Raw genomic sequence first — 20891 nt, forward strand, 5'->3', positions numbered from 1 at the left:
GCTCCTTTTGTTCCTGATCTTTTGCCAGTTAGCCTCATTATTTGAAAATGCTCCTCCAGCTGTTTTTCATTATTACCACTGACTTCTACAGACTTTTGTCGCCCTGTCCCTACTTTTTTGAGATGTGTTGCTGTGTTTAAATTCAAAATGAGCTAATATTTCTAATTAAATGTCTCAGTTTCGACGTCTGACACGTTTTTGTGAATAAAATATGAGTTTTTGAGATTTGACATTCACTGCATTCTGGTTCTAGTTATTTACATTTCACTCAGTTAGCGCCCCAACTTTTTTGGAATTGGGGTTTTACTTTGAGACTGGGATGACCCTGATTCACAAAGGTTAAGTTAAGGTCCACATTATCAAATATTCTGCTGTATTAATTTCTTACTTCAAGCTTTTATAACATACTATGGTCTGAAATCGTTCCTTATTTATGAATTCATGGCTCTCATTTTGTCAGAAATTTTCTAAACTGCTCAGAGTTCTTAAAATTTGGATTTTTTTAATCTCAGTGAGGTTTTTACTGGCTAAATGGAGGTTTTACCAAATCATATATAATTGAAAAATAATTGCAAATAGAAAAAAAAGAAGCAAATGAGTTTGAGGATCAAAATTTTGATATTTTTAAAGGTATTTTTTAAGCTTGATTTGCAATAACCCTGACTTTTTGTCTTCTTTTTTGCCTTCTTTTAAAGGTGAAAAATATTTTTTCTGGCTGCTTTAACTGTTGTTTTTGTTAGGATAGATTTTTTTATGGCTGTTTTCTTGCTGAACATTTTACTTAGGTCAACTTTGGTTGTTTTTAAGTGTGCTTTTTTAAAGAAAACTTGACTTTTACACACTTTAGCAAGTTTAGTCATTTAAACTAAGATGCTTTTTTAACCTTGAATCAGCAACGTTTTTCCTCTATACCAAAAATACTGAATACAATAATAAGAATTGAAAATATTAAGGTTAAAAACAGAACAGTATCTGTGACCCATAGCATGAAAAATCAACAGAAAAGTCCAGGGAAGGTAAAAATAATCCAGCTTTACTAACGCTGTCCCTTTAAGGCCAAAAACAATACCTTCAAAATGTAAACGCCAACGCTGCTGCACTTGACAAAGTCAAATCACCTTCGATATACCACATCTGCCTTCAACTGCAATATTAATGGAATAATAAAAGCAGAAAGGCGATCTAAGGGCAGCCAAGGAAATAAAAACAGTTGAGCTGCTTACCTTGACATCAGCCTTCTTGTTGAGGAGACTCTTGGCTGCTGCAGAGAGGCAGAACGACACACCCTCAGATGGAAGAGTACACATCATACACCTTCAGATGACCACAGCTCGCTCAATCTGCACCGTGAAGCATGCATGCATTGGCTACAAACACGGGCACCCGCTCGTCAAAGGGTCAAAAAGGGTAAAAACGGAGCATGCACACCACAAACGCAGGCACGGCGCTCGTCTTTCCACATGTCCTCTCCTTCTCCGGCCTTAAGGGGAGAAAAAAAAACACACTGTCCAGAATTCATCCCTCCCTCTTCAAAAACAACCCTCCCTCCGTCCTGTAAAAAGACATTAAAAACCCCAACGAATAAACACAGTGACACAGCCCACATTAAAAAATCTCCATCCAACTGGCACCTCCTAACCCTGATCCACTGCCCAAAGCATTAGATAAGCAGAGGACATCGGCCATGAAAAAAAGTCAAACTAATTCTCCATATAATCCAAATACACTCACACAGGCAGATGCACGCACATGCAGGCCCAGATAGAGCAGGGATTAGGAGGGAAAGCATCAGGGTGGGGAGTATAGATGCAGGTATGTGATAATGGGTTTGTTAATCTCAGGAGTGGGACGGATGAGTCGGGGAGTCATTAACGGGACGTCCATGGACAGGAAATGTAAATAAAGCCGTCATATAAGAGGATAGAAACATCCAGAGGTCATTAAAGGGGAACACTCTGACCCTAACCTGGGCTCCACTTTGATTTATTCAAGGTTTGGAAACTGTCCTGTGGATTTCTGCTGCAGCCATGAATGATCTGCAATGTCATCCTTAAGATCCTTAAAATGTCCTCTAAAAGCTGCTTTTATTTCACAAACAGGCTCAGGCTGTTCTCCTAAATGTCTGACTTTACAGAGAGGATCCCTGCAGAGGTAGACGTTTCCTCTAAAGAGTCGGATTCTTCATTCAGCCTCTATGTCGCTCCTTTCAAAGCAGCCAGACTCCACTGACAAAAACAGCTGTTTACAGTGCAGGGCAGAGGAATGTTCATCTGCAGCTGTTCTATCAGCTTCACTGTTTCAGTCATTCTGTGTCAAAAACCTTTTAGGACCTTTAAATTGAACAAACACAAAGAAAACGCAAAACAAATGTCAGAGCTGAGGAGGAGGAGTAAAGCTGCTACTGGGTCCTGGTGTTGACGTTACTTGTTCTCCTCGTTCTTTAACCCCTTTTTATCGCTGTTTCTGCCCTGTTTGTATCGAGGTTTCTCCACTTTTATCTCACTGTAAACAACTTTCAACAACTTTTCACCATTTTCCTCATTTTTGCCTCCTTTCTGTTCAATTTTAGCCACTTTTTAACAGCTTTTCCCCATTTTCCCTTCAAATTTCTGCCCCTTGTCTCCCTTTTTAACCATTGTTTGTCTCTTTTATCCCATTTTTGCCACTCTTCAACTGCTTTTCCCCATTTTCCCTTCCAATTTCTGCCCCTTGTCTACTTTCTTGACCAATTTTTGTTTTTGATCCTATTTTTACCACTTTTAACTACTTACCACAATTTTCTCACCATTGTTTTCTACTTTGTGTCCTTCTTGACTAATGTCTGCATCTTTTATCCTATTTTTGCCACATTTTGCAATTTTTCCTCCTTTTTTTTGAACCCTTTTCACCTTACTTCACCCATCTTGCCTCTTTTATCCCATTTTGGTATTTTTTTTAACCAATGTCCCCCATTTTCTTTTCATTTTGCCCCACTTTGGCTTTATTTAACCTTTTACCCCCTTAAATCCAATTTTTGCTATTTTTTAACTGCTTTTGATAATTTTCCTATTAATTTTTCCTATCCTTTACGCCTTTTGGGACCCATTTTTTCCCATGTTTATCTGATTTTAGCCACTTTCTAAGCACTTTTTACAATTTTTCATCCCATTGTTGCCTATTTTCACTTTACTAGGCCAATTTTGGCCTATTTTTTACCCATTTTTGCCTCTTGTTTTCAATTTTTTCCACTTTTTAGCTGCTTGTCCCCATTTTCCATTCCAATTTCTGCCCCTTGTCTCCTTTCTTAACCAATTCTTGTCTTTTATCCCATTTTTGCCACTTTTCGACTGCTTTTTCCCATTTTTCTGCTCCATTTTCTGCCCCTCTCTGACCCGTATTTCCACATTAATCCTATTTTTGCCACTTTTAACTACTTTCCACAATTTTCTCACCAATTTTTTCTACTTTATGCCCTTCTTGACTGATATCTGCACCTTTTATCATATTTTTGCCACTTTTTGCAATGTTTCATCCTTTTCCGACCCCTTTTTACCTTATCTCACCCATCCTGCCTCTTTTATCCCATTTTGGTGTTTTTTAACCAATTTCCATTATTTTATTTTCACTTTGCCCTTCTTTGGCTTTATTTTACCTTTTTGCCCCCTTTATCCCATTTTCCCAGCCTTTTTTAACAGCTTTTGACCCTATTCCCATCCAGTTTTGCCCCTTTATGCCATTGGGACCCATTTTTTTCTGTTTATCCAATTTTAGCCACTTTTTAACCACTTTTTACAATTTTTCATCCCATTTTTGCCCATTTTCATCTTACCTGGCCAATCTTGGCCTCTTTTAACCCTTTTTTCCTCTTTCTTGTCAATTTGCCCACATACACTGTTAACATAAACACAAAAACAGGAATTTACATTTTTATTAGGGTTTAACTGTGAAACAGCCAGACTAAAGTTCATTTTTATTGCTTTGATAAGAGTGGTGGAGACGCTGAGCCATTATGCAGCTAAAAACATTCCTTCATATGCACATTTGCCTTATTGCATTAATCATCTAATGATGAAGACGATAATAGTACGGCATAAATACAGTAAAGATCAGCCTACTGTCTGTGAGAGCTGGTGGAAGCATTTTTGCCACTTTTGATTAATTTTTGACGTTTTTTGTCAATTTTGGCATCTTTTCGCCATCTCTAACCCATTATTGCCACTTAAACTCCAATTTCTCCACTGTTTTGGCCTTTTTGCTGTTTGCCACCCTATTTTTGTTGCTGTTTCCTACCCACTGTTTTGCCACTTTTAAGCCATTTCTGTTTTGCGCCCATCAAAGTGACTCTGTTTGCCAGTTCTGATCAATTTTTTGCAACTTTAAACCCATTTTTCTTTCTTTTTTTTTGTCATTCCATTTTTTACCACTTCAATCCTTCTTTACCAGCTTTTTACCAGCTTTTAAACTGTGTGTGCTGCTTTTGGCCCATTTTTGCCACGTTTTTACCCAGTTTTAATGGCACTTTAACTCAGCACACTTCTGATATCTGCTGACATGAATGCCAAAGTGGAAAGTGACAGTTCCAACAATGAGAGGGAAACAGCAACAACAATGGTGAAGGCCAAGAACAGCAACCTGGCTATCGGTGGTACCATCCTCCTACACAAGAACACCTGATGGTACGACTATCAACCAAACAGACCACATCATCCTCACTTCTAACAGCTTTCCTTCATCGTTACATGGAACTCATCTATGAAACCAAAACAATGAGTTAATGTTCATTAAATACTTCTTATGGTGTTACGTTTTTATTGAGCATAGTCCTCGATTCACAACAGGAAGTGAACAGCAGAGGAGAGCGGCGCGTCAGTAAGGGGTCAAAGGGTGGGATGATGAGTGAGGGCAGCTGGGTGACAAAATAGGAGAGGATTATTGTCATCTTCATCTTCATCCTTGCTCCAGCCATAAAAAAACTACATCATTCACATTAATCAGCATTTCTATATATGAGAGAGTTAATTTATAGAGATAGATAACATCATCCTTTACATACTAGTGAAAAAATGCAAAGATAAATTCTAGTCCATTGCTTGTCCTGCCTTATTCACCATGATTTAAAAGTCTTACATAGTTTCTGGGTGTTAAACTGTATTACATCCACACTAACAGTTTAGGAGACAAAATTTACACCAAAAGAAAGAAAGAAGCAGCTTCTACGCTCTGTGGAGTAAAAACCTGTTGCTCTGGATGAAATAGAGCTGTTTCTGTAACGACCCTGTCTTTAAAATTGCAGAGCTTTTGAAATAACAATCTGAGGCTGCAAAAACAAGCTATTCAGAGGACAAACTGTGACTGGAGGCAGTTGCCTGAAAGGATAAGTTGCAACCATAATTGCCTGTTTCACAGCAGCAGGCTGAGGCAATCTTTCAGGGCAATTCTTAAACTTTTTCTTCAAATCAAAAACAGACCCTCTATCATGTAAAAAAAAAACATTTGAGGAATGTTTTGACTATGGAATATTAGCAGGGAAAGGCCATGAGCTAAAGTGTGCAGAATCAGACCACTGCAGCAGTAACCGTCACTCCTGATCTGTCATTAAGAGCCTAAATGTGTAAATAAATCACACCCTGGTTTGAATATTCACTGGAATTCCCCTTTAAAGACTCTCCACTCTGCTTCATGCCATCCAAGCTGCAGAAAAAACACACCACACTGCATGCAATGTGTCTCCTAATTCCCTGCAGGGCATGCGGAGAATCCTTAACCCCGATAAGACATGTGAGTAATACAGTAATGCTGCGAGCCTCCAGATGAGAGGAGGCTGCTTACCTTGGCAAACGTTGGAGAAGCATTAGAGGAAGAGAAAGATTTAGAGGGAGAGATTAAAACAAGCCGAGGGATCGTCGGAGAGAGAGAGAGTGTCGCTGTGACTCTGGGGGGATTTCCATTTAATCAGAGACGGGTGTGAAGTTTAAAGAGAGGAGAGGTCAGAGAACCACAGCTTTACCTTGCTCCACGATGCCGGCGGTGGTTCCAGCCACGGCGCTGACGGCGGCAGGGGCCGTGGTCTGCCGGCCCACTGAAACACAGAGAGGAAGAGGAGGATGATGAAGAGTATTTAGACTTTAATAGGGATGATTTTAGAACATGAGGCCAGAGATGAGCAGTGTTTTCAGCTTGTTTATCACAGAAACTCGTCTTTCATCGATCAGATGATGATTGAGGCGGGTTTGAGACTGGTTTGCTGTAAACAGCCACAATTTGGGGTAGTTTGGTGTAATTTTGATCTGAAGGTGTTTTCAAAAGAAGCAAACAGAGACTCAGGCGTCTTTACTACAGTAGCTGCTCTCAGGCTGAACTGCTGTTAGAACTCAAAGTTGGATTGGAAAATCTCTGCTGGCCCTGAGGGGCAGTTTGCTTTGCAACCAGCATCCACAGAGACAGGGTTAAACTCCACCCTCAGCGCCATTTATGCAACTATTTTTTGCCATTTTTAATCCTTCATGTAGCTCTCAACCCATTTTTACCACATTTTTGCCACCTTTAACTTACTTGGCTGCTTTTTTCCCCAATACATTTTTGCTACTCTTCTGTGCCCCTTCAAACCCTTGTTTGCTACTTCTTTTTGTCAATTTTAACCCGTTTGTTGCTTCTTCTTTTCTATTTTTTTTGCCCATGTTCACCACTTTTCAGAGTTTCTTACAGTTTTTCTTTATCCTTTCTGCTACATCTAACCCACTGCTGCACCTCTTGAGCATTTTTTGCCACGTTTTGTCAGTTTTAACTCCTTATTGCTGGTCTTTGACCATGTCTGCCACTCTTGCCACCTTTTACCCATTTATGCTGTTTTGTACCCATTTATGCAACTATGTTTTCCATTTTTAAATCCTTTATTTAGCTTTTAACCCATTTTTTAACCACTTTTCTGTCAACTTTGACTCATTTGGCTGCTTTTTGTCCAGTTCTGCTACTATTACACTATCTTTGCTACTCTTCAGTGCACCTTTAAACCCTTGTTTGCTACTTCTTTTTGTTGGTTTTAACCCCTTTTTGCTTCTTGTTTGCCACTTTTTGAGTTTTTTACTGTTTTCTTTATCCTTTCTGCTACATCTAACCCATTGCTGCCACTCTTAGGCATTTTTTTCCACTTACCTGTCACCTTTAACTCATTTGGCTGCTTTGTGTCCAGTTCTGCTACTATTAAACCATCTTTGCTACTCTTCTGTGCACCTTTAAACCCATTTTTGCTGTTTGATGTCCTTGTTGCTACATCTAACCTGTTGTTGCCACTGTTCAACAATTTTCGCCACTGGTTTTGTCAGTTTTGACTCATTATTGCTGGTCTTTGACCATTTTTGCCACTATTTTGCTACCTTTTACCCATTTATGCTGTTTTGCATCCAAACCCATTTTAGCACTTTAAACTCATTTGGCCGCTTTTTGCCCAGTTCAGCCACTATTAATTCATGTTTGCTACTTCTTTTTTCAGTTCTAACCCACTTTTGCCCTTTTTAACCACTTCTTCCTTATTTTTACTTTTATCTACTTTTAACCCATTTCTTGCTGTTTCAACCTTTTTGAAACATCTAACCCAACAAACTTTGCCAATGTTTTCCAACATTTAACCCATGAATGCTGCTTTGTGCCCATTTTTGCACAATTTTGAATCTATTTGTGATCTTCTCACCCATTTTTACCATTTTCTTGCAACTTTTGACCATCTTTAACTATTCTTTGCCCATTTATGCCACTTTTAACCCATTTTGCGTCATTCTTATACTCTTTGGCCATGTTTATGCCATCATTTTTACCACTTTTTTTTTGCCACTTTAACTCATTTGGCTGCTTTTTGCTGAATTCAGCTACTATTAGCCCATTTTTGCTACTTTTTTTACCCATCTTTTCCATTTGTTCCATCAGTTTTAACCCATTATTGATGGTTTTTGAGCATTAATGCCACTTTCTTGCCAGTTTAAACCAATTTTTGCTGTTTTGTCACCCTTTGTTGCCACTTTATGCACGTTTTTTTGCCACTTATCTTTATTACTTATATCTTATCTTTAACAGTTTTTACCCAATTTTCTTGTTTTTACCACTTTCTGACCATGTTTGCCACTTCTCTTTTGCCAGTTTTTGTCTATTTTTGACTCTTTTCACAATAATGTAGTTATTTTTTAGCACCAATAAAAAGGCAATTCTGTTCTAAGAAAAAGGGAATTACATTTTGAAAAGGGCTTTATTGTACTGCATGAATAAAAAAGTCAGTTTCAAATTTTGACTGCTCTGACCACAGAACAGTTTTCCATGTTTCCTCAGTCCATGTTAAATGAGCTTTGGTCCAGAGAAGACGGCGGCGTTTCTGGATCCTGTTCACATATGGCTTCTCCTCTCTATGATCCAGCTTTAACTGTCATTTGTGGATAAAATGTGTTGACAGACAGAGATTCAAAGTCTTTGTAGTTTGATATTATTGAGGAACATTTTTCTGAAATTTATCAAAAATCTGCCCATCTTTACTTCTGAGAGACTCTTCCTCTCTAAAATTCTTCTTTTATACCCAGTCATGTTACTGACTTGTTTCAATTAGCCTAATTAGTTGGAAAGTGCTCCTCCAGCTGTAAGTACCACTTACTTTTCCAGCCTTTTGTTGCCCCGTCCCAACTTTTTTTGAGAAGTGTTGCTGCCATCAGATTCAAAATGAGCTAATACTTTTCATGAAATGGTAAAATGTCTCACTTTTAACATCTAACATGTTGTTTTTGTTCTATTGTGAAGGAAATATGGGTTTATAAGATTTAACAATCACTGCATTCTGTTTTGATTTACATTTTACACAGCGCCCCAACTTTTTTGGAATTAAGGTTTTAATATGAAAACATAAAAACATTAAAAGGAATAAATATGGCAGTCTAATGATAACATTTGAATGTAGTGTTAAAGAAGATTCCTGCAGAAACGGTTTGATTGGGTCGACTTTTTTGTATAAACAGAAATATTTGATCACTTCTGTCCATTTTCATTGATGTGACGCTTGTCCATGTCTGTTTGTAAGCGCAGAAACTCTCACTTTAAAACGGTCTGAATCAAGGATAAAACAGCTCTAAAACCGAGCAAATCCCTCCTCTGAGCTTCCTTCTTTCCTCTTAACACCGCCGCCCATCAACCTGCTGTGTGTTACTGTGTTAGTGCGAGGAGATGGCAGAAGACAGATGGCATGTCATCCTGTCCTCCTCTCCTCTGAGTCCTGACATGTTCCCTCTCTGGAGTCTCTGAATGAGCCGCACTCACCAGAGAAGTTCCTGGAGACGAGCATGGTGGTCAGGATGGCGCCCTGCGGGGGGAGAGGGAGGAGAGACGAGGGTGAGGGGAGTAAAAGTGACTCAATTAAACACGTCAGACTCACAGAGCAGGGTTATGCTCGCTGTTGTTTCACCAAACTAAACCTACATTTGTAATTCATTTGCATTCTCTCCTCTGGCCAGCAGGAGGCGACTTCACTGGGTTGCAAAAAGGAATGGAATGTCTGCAGAAGCACCGTGCAACACCATGAACTCCTAATGAATCATTCTCTTAGTAAATTATGTCCTCCCTCATGAGTTTATGGTCTCTGTCTCTACTTTCAAGTCTTCTGTGAAACAGCATCATGTTTGTTTGGTGAACTATGGTCCCATTTAGAGCCAAAGAAACCAGAAAGCAGGGTGGGTACCGACAAAAAGAGTCGCTAGTACTGCAGCCTGATAAGCTTGCACATGTATATCATATGTTAATCCTGTTGCACCGCTAAAAACCATTTTACTAATAATTGAGCAAAAAGACTGGACACTGGAAGACCGGAAGAAGGTGTTGTGCACGGATGAGCCCAAGTTTGAGGTCTTTGGATCAAACAGAAGAACATTTGTGAGACTCAGAACAAATGAGATGATGCAAGAACAGTTCCTAAAACCATCAGTCAGAGAGGTGGAGGCAGCGTGAAGGTCTGGGGGGCTTTGGAGGTGGTATAATAGGAGGTTTGTAATGAGTGGAAGGAACCATGAGGAAGGAAAGCTATCACAAAATTTTGCAATACCATGCCAGATCCTGTAGACAGCACTTGCTTGGTGCCAGTTTCATCCTACAACAGGATAATGACCCAAAACACACCTCCAAAATGTCTGCGAATTATTCAAAGAATAAACAGTCAGCCAAAATTCTGACTGTAATGGAGCGGCCAGCACAGTCTTCAGATCTGAACCCTATTGAGCTGTCGTGGGAGGAGCTTAACTGTACGGTACAGAAGAGGAGCCCATCCATCTTGTGGAAGATTCTCCAGGTAGCATAGAGTGAAATCTCATCAGAAAACCTTGAAAAACTGACAGCTAGAATGCCTAAGGTCTGTAACTGCTGCAAAAGTGTGAAGAACATTTTACATTAAAATCATTATTTCTAACTCTGACAACAACAGCATTTGTTCTATTTCCTATTCAGACTAATTTCAGGAGTTCTTCCCTGGAAAACAGGAAAATTTCCAAGTGATCCCAAACTTGTGAGCATCTCTACCAAACACTACTTTCCTCACTCTTTGTGCAAGGTTAATTATGTGGTGTTGAATTCCTTTCATCCAAAACACATCCAGTCAGGATCATGTGACCATGATGGGCACACATCATCACGCCCTAAAACTAAGAACATTTTTTAAATTACACTGTTTCCACTTTACAACAAAGATGTCAATTTTTTACCCCTTTCCACCATTTTTTCCCACCATTTTTACCATTTAACAACCATGTTTGCCAGTTTTAAACTCTTTCCACCACTTTTTTTCTGCCACTTCTGAACCAATTCTTGCTACTTAAGTCAAATGTTGACCCATTATTGCTCCCTTTAGCCCCTTTAAACCACTTTTTACACCCAGTTTTTCCCATTTTAACCCCATTCACCATATGATATGCCCATTTTTGCATGTTTAACCAACAGTTGACCGTTTTTTGACAGTTTATATTTATTTCTACTCCCATTTCACCAAATTTCCACCCATTTTTGCCAATTTAAACCATTTTCAACCACATTTTAACTCCCTTTGAACACATTTCTGCTACTTTTTAAATCCAACTTCACACCTTTTATTCTTAAACCTTAACAAAAAAGATTTACATTTTTAAGAAGGCTTTTTACTATACAAATGAATGAAAAGGATTTTTTTTATTGAAAAGAGGGGTTATTTTCAAGATAAAACATGAAATAACGATATGACAGCTTAACTTTACAATGATTTTGCTGTCATCTGTGGTCCCCCATTTGTCTGGGCGCCAGAAAGCTCTCCCATTTTTCCCCCCTTATGGACGGCATTGTCTGCACATGACTATTCTCGAATGTTCCTGGCTGTTAAACCACCTACAGGTACAGTGGGGGTCCCCGGTTTCTGCCACCTTTATTTTGGGGGTCTGAAAAGGTTGATAACCCCTGCCCTGGCGGCCTTGTTCTATGGTAGGTCATAAAAGGTTTAATCTAAGACACTGTCGCAAGTCGTGCATGCTGAATAAATCTGGAGACGTCAGACGTCAAAGCCAAACACAAGTCTGCTGACTGAATTTGGGGGTTTTAGGCTTGATGCGAGCATTTATATTTATTTCTTTTTACACATTTTCATTGTTCTGCTCCTTTGTCCTCACTTTCCTCTTTTTCCTGCAGAGCTTTCGCACCAAACAAAGAGCCCTTTCTCCCTCTGATCAAATGAAATCATGAGACTGAAACTGACACAGATCATTGATTCAGAGCAAAAAAAGGAAAATAAGTTTTTAAAAAAATCAATCAGTGCAGTAGCCTGAGAGAGAGCGGACACATCTCTCCTCTCTATAAACAGGGCTGCATTGTTTGGGTGAGATTATAACAAAGCTAAATTATATCTCACACAAAAGAGCAGACAATGTCTCTCTGTTTGCTCTCTCTGCAGGAGGAAGGTGCCAAATTCTGCAGAGCTTTGGCGCTTTTTTTTATAAATGTGCTGAACAAAGGCAGATGTATTATCATACAAGTGTCTGAGTGACAAAGAGGAGCCTTTTTTAACACACACACGTCTGAGGAGAGGCTTTAAATCAGGGAGTGAATGAAAAGGATGCATGCTCAGAGAAGTGTTTTTACGGACGAGCGTTTTTGCACCTTGAGTTTCCTCCTGGCGTTGAACTTCTTCAGGCACTCGACGGTCTCCTGTCGGTGCATCATGGAGGCCACCGTGGAGCGTTGCTGCGGGGAGACAGAGAAGAGAGAGGCTGAAAATAAAACATAAGAAGAGGAGCTCTGACAGTGACAGGTTTCTGTGGGCTGGAGCTGTCGCTGAGACTCGCTTCCTGGGAAATGTGTTGATTCTGGAGCTCTTTAGGTGACGACATCTTTGGCAAAAAAAACCCCCGGCGGCTAAAAAACAGTCAGATCGGATTCACGGCGTCCTGACTGACATGGAAGTTGAATCTAAAGATTCTGACATGTGAGGAAGAGTGCTGCTTACATTAAGAGTTTACTTTAGAGAGGAGTCAGCTCCTTTACTGCAGGAAACAAAGACATCCTCTGATGAAATTATACTTCTCTTTATCAGAGGGATTAAAGTGCTTGTCAAAGCAAGCAATAATTATTCCCAACTTGTAATTAAAGCATGAATCAAGTGAGCACCTGCTGTGATTTCAACACTGCAATCTGCTGAAAAAGATGGTGAAAGGAGTCCATTTAAGACCTGTTTTAATAGTCTAAAAACAACAACACAGTCAGTAAACACATCTCTGTCCTCTCACTCTCATCATTTGTTCATTTAAGTGTTGAAAGAGTGACAAAAATAACGACTGTGGCAGCGTTTCTCTGAAAGTGTTTAGCAGCAGCGCTTGAAATCCTGTCGTTACAAGGATGAAACTTTAAACATATTTTATTCTTCAAACAAAAATCCTAAAACAATGCTTCATGGGATGTTTGCAAGCCAGTTTATAGATTTCATAAAGTTGGTGACATGCCTGAGCTATAAATATTTGGATCAGAGTTGTGGTGTGAAGTTAGGGAAGTTTAAAACCTGAAGACTTAGCAGAGTTACCAGTAGGCCTCAAAAAATCAATGCAGCAATATATCATCATGTGACCCTTGCAGAAACGTGTATCAATGCAGATTTGACGGAATCGATAAGGCTGTGAATGCTGTGATGGCACTTTCCTTTACGGTGCAGTTAACAAAAAGGCCAGCAGATGGTGGCAGAGATAAAACTGCATGATGCAGCGCACGCCTAACGCCAAAATTCAGCCTTATTTTGTTTGTTTGTTTCTGAACTGAATTCTGTCTCACAGGTTTCACTCAGGCTGTCCTGCAGTGTTAAATTTGGCAGCTATTTTAACTTTTAGTTTTAGTTTTAGTCTTTAAATTAAATGCATTTTAGTTTTAGTCACACTTTAGTCATTTCTATCCTTTTTAGTTTTAGTCTAGTTTTAGTCGACAACACTCAAAATATTTTAGTCCAGTTTTAGTCCATAAAAAGTTCTCATATTTTTGTCTTTACTTTTAGTCCAAGCATTTATTTTCTTGCCTAAATCTGGTACCAAATCATGTTAATGTGTTCCATGCAGTGTTCATTTTGACAGCACTTTAAAATTTAGTTTTAGTTATAGTCTTTTGCCAAAAATATCCTTTAGTTTTAGTCATATTTAGTCATCTGAATTGTTTGTTTTAGTCCAGTTTTAGTTGACGAAACTTCCCAACATTTTAGTTGACGAAATTTACAGTAAATTTAGTCGACTGATTGGATCTCTCCCCAGCTTACCCCGCCACCACACAGCAAAAGTAGCTGTGATTGGATATATGCCTAACTTGCCCCTACTTTCTACATGACCAAATTAGGTCTGATTGTATGAAGTCTGTCAAACATTTTTGTCTCGTTTTTATTTGTTGACTAAAGTGTCAACTAATTTCATTTTAGTTTTTTGTCCATGTGCACTTATTTTTATTAGCTACTGTCTCGTTTTCGTCAGGGGAAAAATGGCTATTAACTAAAACTATAACAAAAATAATTAGTCAACAAAATCAACACTGGTTCCATGCATTCATATATTCTTCATTCTGTATTTTTGTTGTATTTCATTGTATATTTGCTATGTACATATTTATTTATTATGTGAGCTATTGGATACCCGAATGTCCCTGAGGGGATAAATAAAGTATCTATCTATCTATCTATCTATCTATCTATCTATCTATCTATCTATCTATCTATCCATCCATCCATCCATCCATCCATCCATCCATCCATCCATCCATCCATCCATCCATCCATCCATCTATCTATCTATCTATCTATCTATCTATCTATCTATCTATCTATCCATCCATCTATCCATCCATCCATCCTGCATTGTTTTTGTCATATTTACCCACAGTGGAGGCAGAATAGAAACAGCTGCATTGTTTTTGTCATATTTACCCACAGTGGAGAAATATCATGGATTTTGAATGTCCAACAAAAACTACATTACATTTTAGTCCAGTTTTAGTCATCTTGACCAAAAATAAGCTTACTTTTAGTCAGTTTTAGTCATCACAGATCTATTTTTGTTAGTCTTAGTCTAGTTTTTGTCATGGAAAAAAGGCTGTCGACGAACATTTTTAGTCATAGTTTTATTGACACTGCCATCCTGCTTTAATCCTGGCCCTGTTGGAATTCAACACCAAACTAATATTCAAAACCAGCTATAGTAAAATGCTTTTAAATGTAGGAAACAGTCTTTACTCGCTCTTCTTTGGACTGGCCTCATCCCTCTATTCATAAAGCAATCATGCGACCTTTGCAGGGTTGAAAGAAAACACAGGTCTTTGATTTGTTCAGAGAGAAATTCATCTTTTTTTTTAAAACAGACGATGAGAAGCAATTTTAGATAAAAGTACAAACACTCTTTACAGTTGCTACACTCTCTGGTAATCTGGATCGTAGTGTTCATCTACTGCCAGCACCACTAAAAGAAAAAATACAGAATTTTTTAGGTTTCTCCATGAGTCACATGAGTTATGCAAGCTGTAAGAGGGTAAACACTGCAGAAAAAACACATTTTTCTAAAAGGCTTTCAAGAAATTTCATTTTGAAAATTGTTCTTTAATTTCATTTCTTCCTGTACATGTGGGTCTCTGCTGCTCTTTGTCTACTGGGTGTGTGGAGTTCATCATGCTCTAAAACAGGGGTGTCAAACCCATGGCCTGTGGGCCAAATCAGGCCTGTAGTACAGTTATATCTGGCCCACAAAGTCAGATCATATTTTTATTATAACTGGTCCAACGGTTGGAGGTCTGCAGATTTCCTCCAGCATGAAAATGTCAACTAAACCTTGAAGATTTCAAATATCCTCGTTAAGACTTAAAAATTAGAAAAAGGAAAGAGTTAAAATAATAAGATAAGAAGTCAGGAATGTGGGAAAATAAATTGATTCGTGTTTTAATTTCATATTTTCAATTTTGAATGAGACAATTACAACTTTAACTTAGATTTTTGACTTTTTATTTCATATTTCAACCTTTTAAACTCATGATGTTGAATAAAATCTCATATTTTGACATTTTAAACTTATGATTCTGATTCCAACCTCACATTTTGACCTTATAATCTCATGATTTTGAATTTTATCTCACATTTTGACCTTATAATCTCATGATTTTGAATTTTATCTCATGTTTTGACCTTATAATCTCATGATTTTGAATGAAATCTCATATTTTGACATTTTAAACTCATGATTCTGAATTTTATCTCACATTTTGACCTTTAAATCTCATGATTTTGAATGAAATCTCATGATTTTGACATTTTAAACTCATGATTCTGAATTTTATCTCATATTTTGATCTTATAAACTCATGATTTTGAATTCAACCTCACATTTTGACCTTTAAATCTCATGATTTTGAATTAAATCTCACATTTTTACTTTTTTAAGTTATGCTTTTGATTTTCTAGCTCATTTGTTTGCCTTAAAAACATTATAATTACTTTTTTAAACTAGCATGTTCGCCTTTTTACTTCAGAATTTTAGCTTTAAAACTCATCATTTTGACTTTTTTAATCAAATTTTCATTTACCATCAGCGTCACATTTCTTACCCATTATTCATTTACGGTGAAAATGAGGTTGACAGTTTATGGTTAAATGCTGACCCTGTTAGACCTTCAGGTTAGACCTAAATTCAGATTCTGGTCCCTGCTGTGATTAAATCTATCCTGGAAACAAATCTAAAACCCTACAAGGACATTTCTGAGGGGTTTTGTGCACCTTCAGAGATGGAGTTCTTTCATTGTGCTCCTGTTTTGTCTTTGCTAAAGTTTCAAACAGCCCCACACAGGTAGATTTTAGTAGATGGTGCTGGTGCAGCAACTTTAGATCTGCAGCTTTAATGGTCCTTCTGCAAGGACAGAGACTCTGGATACTGATGAGGTCAAATGATACCTAATGACTGGCTAAATAAGCCAGTGGTCAGTGCTGGCAGGAATGCAGTCATTGTGAAGGACCCAGACTGGCTCCTTCCTGAATGTTTAAGCTGACTGATTTTGATGCATTGCACAATAAAACACTCAGCAATCACATCATCCCCATGAAGGGCAGTGGGCATGTTGTACTGTGACATTTGTACCTGATTTTACTTCACTCATCTATCTCTCATTAGTATCTCATTTTAATTGTATTCCTGTGTAACTGCAGCTCTTAATCTGTTTTATTTGGTCATCGCATGCTTTCTTTCATTTTTAATTTTCATGCATTTTGCCATCTTGCAGTTTTAGCAGCTGATAGTGTAGTTTACTGTTGTTTCTTGCGTGGGTTGCAGATCTAGCCGGGGTTGCCACCTTATTTAGAGCTGGCAATGATACAGATTCTGCTGTAAACACTTTTCTGCATGTTTGGAGTCTGAAAATGTGCCTGACATTTCAAACCCTTGTGGTTTTTAGATAAATGTCATAAAAAGTGTGTTTTCCCTTCTTTAATTTGCTGCAGACCATGTCGGATACACTGACACACTTCGGCTGCAGATATCAGAGCATCCTGGGAGCGCCTTCCGCTGATTTTTTTGCTGATGAGGAGCGAATAGAAGTGCTTATCCTCCCAGATAAGTTGCTCTTTTGCCCTCCTGTTCGACAAATCTTTGAAGATAAGCTGAGCGAGTATCAGCGATCGCATGTTTGGAAACAGATGGCGCTGATATTCAGCGGCTTCGGACAGATGTTCACAAAGTTGCCGTTAGAGGATTTAGAAACTACAAATTGTTGTACACATGAAATATTGATTCCCGTCTGTGTACTTACGCAGACCCACGGGTGCTTCAGAGCCTCCTGGGCCGTGATTCTCTTAGCGGGGTTGATCGTCAGCATCTGGTTGATCAGATTTTTGGCCTCTGGAGTCACGGTGTCCCACTCTGGGGAGGGAAACTACACCCAAACAAGGGCACAAAGGTTTAAACATAATGTCTGATTTACAGCGAGAGAGAAAGGAGGATTAGAGTTTAAAAGGCAGCTCACATCGTACGCTCCAGCCTTGATCTGCTGGTAGAGTTTGTGCTGGTCCTCGTCCCAGAAGGGAGGATATCCAACCAGAAGGATGTAAAGGATCACACCTACACAGAAAAAAACACACCACCTTTGTTTACGTGACAACAAGGACGGCGCCGAGGCGGCCGTGACAAATGCACAAAGACATGACAAAGAGCTCACCGCAGGCCCAGATGTCAACAGGTTTACCGTACGCCTCCTTCCTCAGCACCTCCGGGGACAAGTAGCCCGGAGTCCCTGCAAAACCTGAGCATGAAAACAGAGTCTGGTTAGTCAAGGAAAAACAGTCATTTAGTGGGCATGGAGTAAAAAGTACGTCAACGCTTCCTGATTAATTTTTTTCTATATTTTTGTCATACTAACGTGTTTCATATCATCAAACTACTTCTAATATTTGACAAAAATAACCTGAGCTGAGTTCAGTTTCTCTTTCCACACCCAGGCCTGATTACTGCCAGACCTGTAGAGTCCAGAAATCCCTTCAATAGAACCAGTCTGAGAAAGTGAAGTAGGCTACAAGATCTCAAAAAGCAACACATCATGGCGCCGTCTATGTGAAACAAAGTCACTGATATCTATCAGTCTGGAAAGGGTTACAAAGACATTTCTAAGGCTTTAGGACCCCAGCGAACCACAGTGAGAGCCATTATCCACAAATAAAGAAAACCTGGAACAGTGATAAACCTTCCCAGGAGTGACCGTCCTACCAGAATGACTCCAACAACACATCAAAGACTTTGGGACTACAGCCAACCATGGTGAGAGTCATTATCCACAAATAGAGAAAACTTGGAGCAATGGTGAACCTTCCCAGTTGTGGCCAGCTGATCAAAATGACTCTTAAGAGTGCATCAACGTCTCTGAGACTCTGGCCAACCACAGTGAGTGCCATTATCCACAAACGGAGAAAACTTGGAACAGTGGTGAACCTTCCCAGGAGTGGCCGTCCTACCAAAATGACTCTTAAGAGTACATCAATGACTTGGGACTCTGGCCAACCATGGTGAGAGCCATTACCACAAATGGAGAAAACTTGGAACAGTGGTGAACCTTCCCAGGAGTGGCCGTCCTACCAAAATGACTCTTAAGAGTACATCAATGACTTGGGACTCTGGCCAACCATGGTGAGAGCCATTACCACAAATGGAGAAAACTTGGAACAGTGGTGAACCTTCCCAGTAGTGGCCAGATGATCAAAATGACTCTAAGAGTGCATCAATGTCTTTGAGACTCCGGCCAACAGGAGTGAGAGCCATTATCCACAAACAGAGAAAACTTGGAACAGTGGTGAACCTTCCCAGGAGTGGCCAGGTGAACAAAATGACTTTAAGAGCAAATCAACAACTTTGGGACTACAGTCAACCATGGTGAGAGCCATTATCCACAACTCGAGAAAACTTGGAACAGAATTGAACCTTCCCAGGAGTACTTCAACAGCACAAAGTTTTCATATCTGAGTTTTTATAATAAAGAAAGCAGAGCTTTAATGGTGATATTTTCTAAGGTGGTTATCATGGACTGATTTAAGACTCACTGTGACAATCACTGCATTGAATCCATTATGAAAATGTGGTTTAATGATGTAAAGTAAAGGCTTTCAGCTCGCTGCAGCCTCTTTACTACAGATCTTCTCTTTGGTTGTCGGTTAAATCAAACAACAGAAGGAAGCAGTCAGAGTGGAAGTTTCACTTAAAATTCTTCCCATTAGACTCTGGATAAAAGATTTGACACACTAGAAAAAAAGACAAGATAATGTGTGTAAAAGGCAGACACACAGCACGGCGAAAGTGTCTTGTTGCTGTTGAAGTAAGTGAAATATTTGAGGAAGAGGAGGCAGATGTCTCTCCTTGTCTCGTTGGATTTAAAGGCTCACTGACGAATAAATAAACAACAGTATGGATGAAGAGTCGTGTTCATATTTTTATCCATCAAAATGTTCTTCCAGATTAGAGTGACAGCGCTGCGTCAAATCACAGCTGTCAGGAACAGAAACCCTCCTGTTTAAGAGAACGACGAGGAAGAGGAGCAGGAGGAAACAGGCTGGAGGACGTCTTCATAAGAACACTTTCTAAGATTTTCTTTGGCTTCAGTCTTTGGGTAGTGAGTACATCTGAATGCCTTCAAGAGTCTGTACAACTGAGGCTCTAGGGTTAATACTGAAGTCAGACTTCATGTTAGAATCATGATAGTGGTCCGATCTGGAAGAGACCACTAACAGTTTTCAGGTCCTTTGGACATCTACAGCAGGACCAGGGCCTGTCTGGATGGTACCTTAGGCTGTGCTTACTCCCCATATCCACCCGTTACTCCACCCTAAAGGTGTGGAAAACAGATTTTTCCATGTCTCTGGTAAATGCAAGGACATCCAGACACAGCTGGAGTTGTGTCAATCCATCTTTCCTGCCCAGTGGCGCCCTCAGGTGGCTTACTCACCACATCTACGCCTTCCTTCAGCCTCAATTTTTAGTCCACAGATATAAATATAGATGAGATATATATTTATCTAGGAGATATCTATCTTCAAGATGCAGCTAGCAGAAATACTTCAATTCTAGATTTGATTAAATATAAATAAATAAAACGTAAACTGTGTGGATAAAAATGTGTGTACATGTGTGTGTGTGTGACGTACCGAACCATGCCTGCTGGTCTCCTTGAACCTCGATAGCGAGTCCGAAGTCGGCCAGTTTGACGGCGGCGTTCTTACACTTGCTGGCCAGCAGCAGATTCTCAGGCTGCGTTTTTAACACAAACATCAGAACAGAATCATCAGTGAACGTCTCCTGATGGATGAGTTAGACAGTAAACAGTTTATTTTTCTCTCTACCTGAGTCATCACTAACAGCTGTAGTTTAAATCCAGCCTGTCGTTCTTTATTCACTTCTGAGGTGTGCAAACCTGTTCTAACAGAGCAGTAAACTCTGCACACATCTAACGGTTCATAATTTAACTTTATGTTTGACTGCTTTACTTCTGTTTTCATTTTTGTGTCTCTTAGTGAAGTTGTTTCAAGTTTTTTGTTCGTTTTGTTTCGCTTTGTTGTTGTTTTGTCTCTTCACAGTCAAACAGCGTCTCTCTCTAACTATCGCCTGTTTGGAGCTTTGAGTCTTTTCTGTGCTGTTCTTTATTTTTCTAACGTCTTTGTGCTCATTTTAGAAAGTTCAGTATTTATTAAAAACCTCAGAGTGGTCAACATGGATCACTTTGTTGTCATTTTCTATTATTTTGTTGTTTTTCTGTACTAAGTACATGCCCCTCACACTCCTGTGGAAATTTTTCTGTTATTGTTCGGGTCATTTTGTTCTTTTTTCCTGGTGGTAATATTGTTTTAGTTTGATATTACATCCTTGTTTTTGGTCTGATGTTTGGCACTTATTTCATGCCTT

General features: G+C 39.1%; 1 protein-coding gene across 11 annotated transcripts in view; it reads right to left on the bottom strand.

Annotated features, from left to right (window-relative positions):
- LOC121524964 (calcium/calmodulin-dependent protein kinase type II subunit beta) overlaps positions 1 to 20891 on the bottom strand; it is a 91209-nt gene that overhangs the window by 33830 nt on the left and 36488 nt on the right. For 6 of the 11 annotated variants that reach the window (XM_041810610.1, XM_041810608.1, XM_041810606.1 and 3 more), the window contains exons 7-14: positions 20138 to 20240; positions 17668 to 17751; positions 17476 to 17570; positions 17263 to 17385; positions 12115 to 12198; positions 9268 to 9310; positions 5987 to 6058; positions 1224 to 1261 (exon numbers count right to left, since the gene is read on the bottom strand). In XM_041810610.1, coding sequence (XP_041666544.1) covers positions 1224 to 1261; positions 5987 to 6058; positions 9268 to 9310; positions 12115 to 12198; positions 17263 to 17385; positions 17476 to 17570; positions 17668 to 17751; positions 20138 to 20240 — 642 coding nt within the window. The remainder of the gene's footprint in view (positions 1 to 1223; positions 1262 to 5986; positions 6059 to 9267; positions 9311 to 12114; positions 12199 to 17262; positions 17386 to 17475; positions 17571 to 17667; positions 17752 to 20137; positions 20241 to 20891) is intronic. The other 5 variants (XM_041810609.1, XM_041810607.1, XM_041810605.1 and 2 more) reach the window with 1 other exon arrangement.

The sequence above is a fragment of the Cheilinus undulatus genome, linkage group 17 (genome assembly GCF_018320785.1).
Source record: "Cheilinus undulatus linkage group 17, ASM1832078v1, whole genome shotgun sequence".
Lineage (NCBI taxonomy): Eukaryota > Metazoa > Chordata > Actinopteri > Labriformes > Labridae > Cheilinus > Cheilinus undulatus.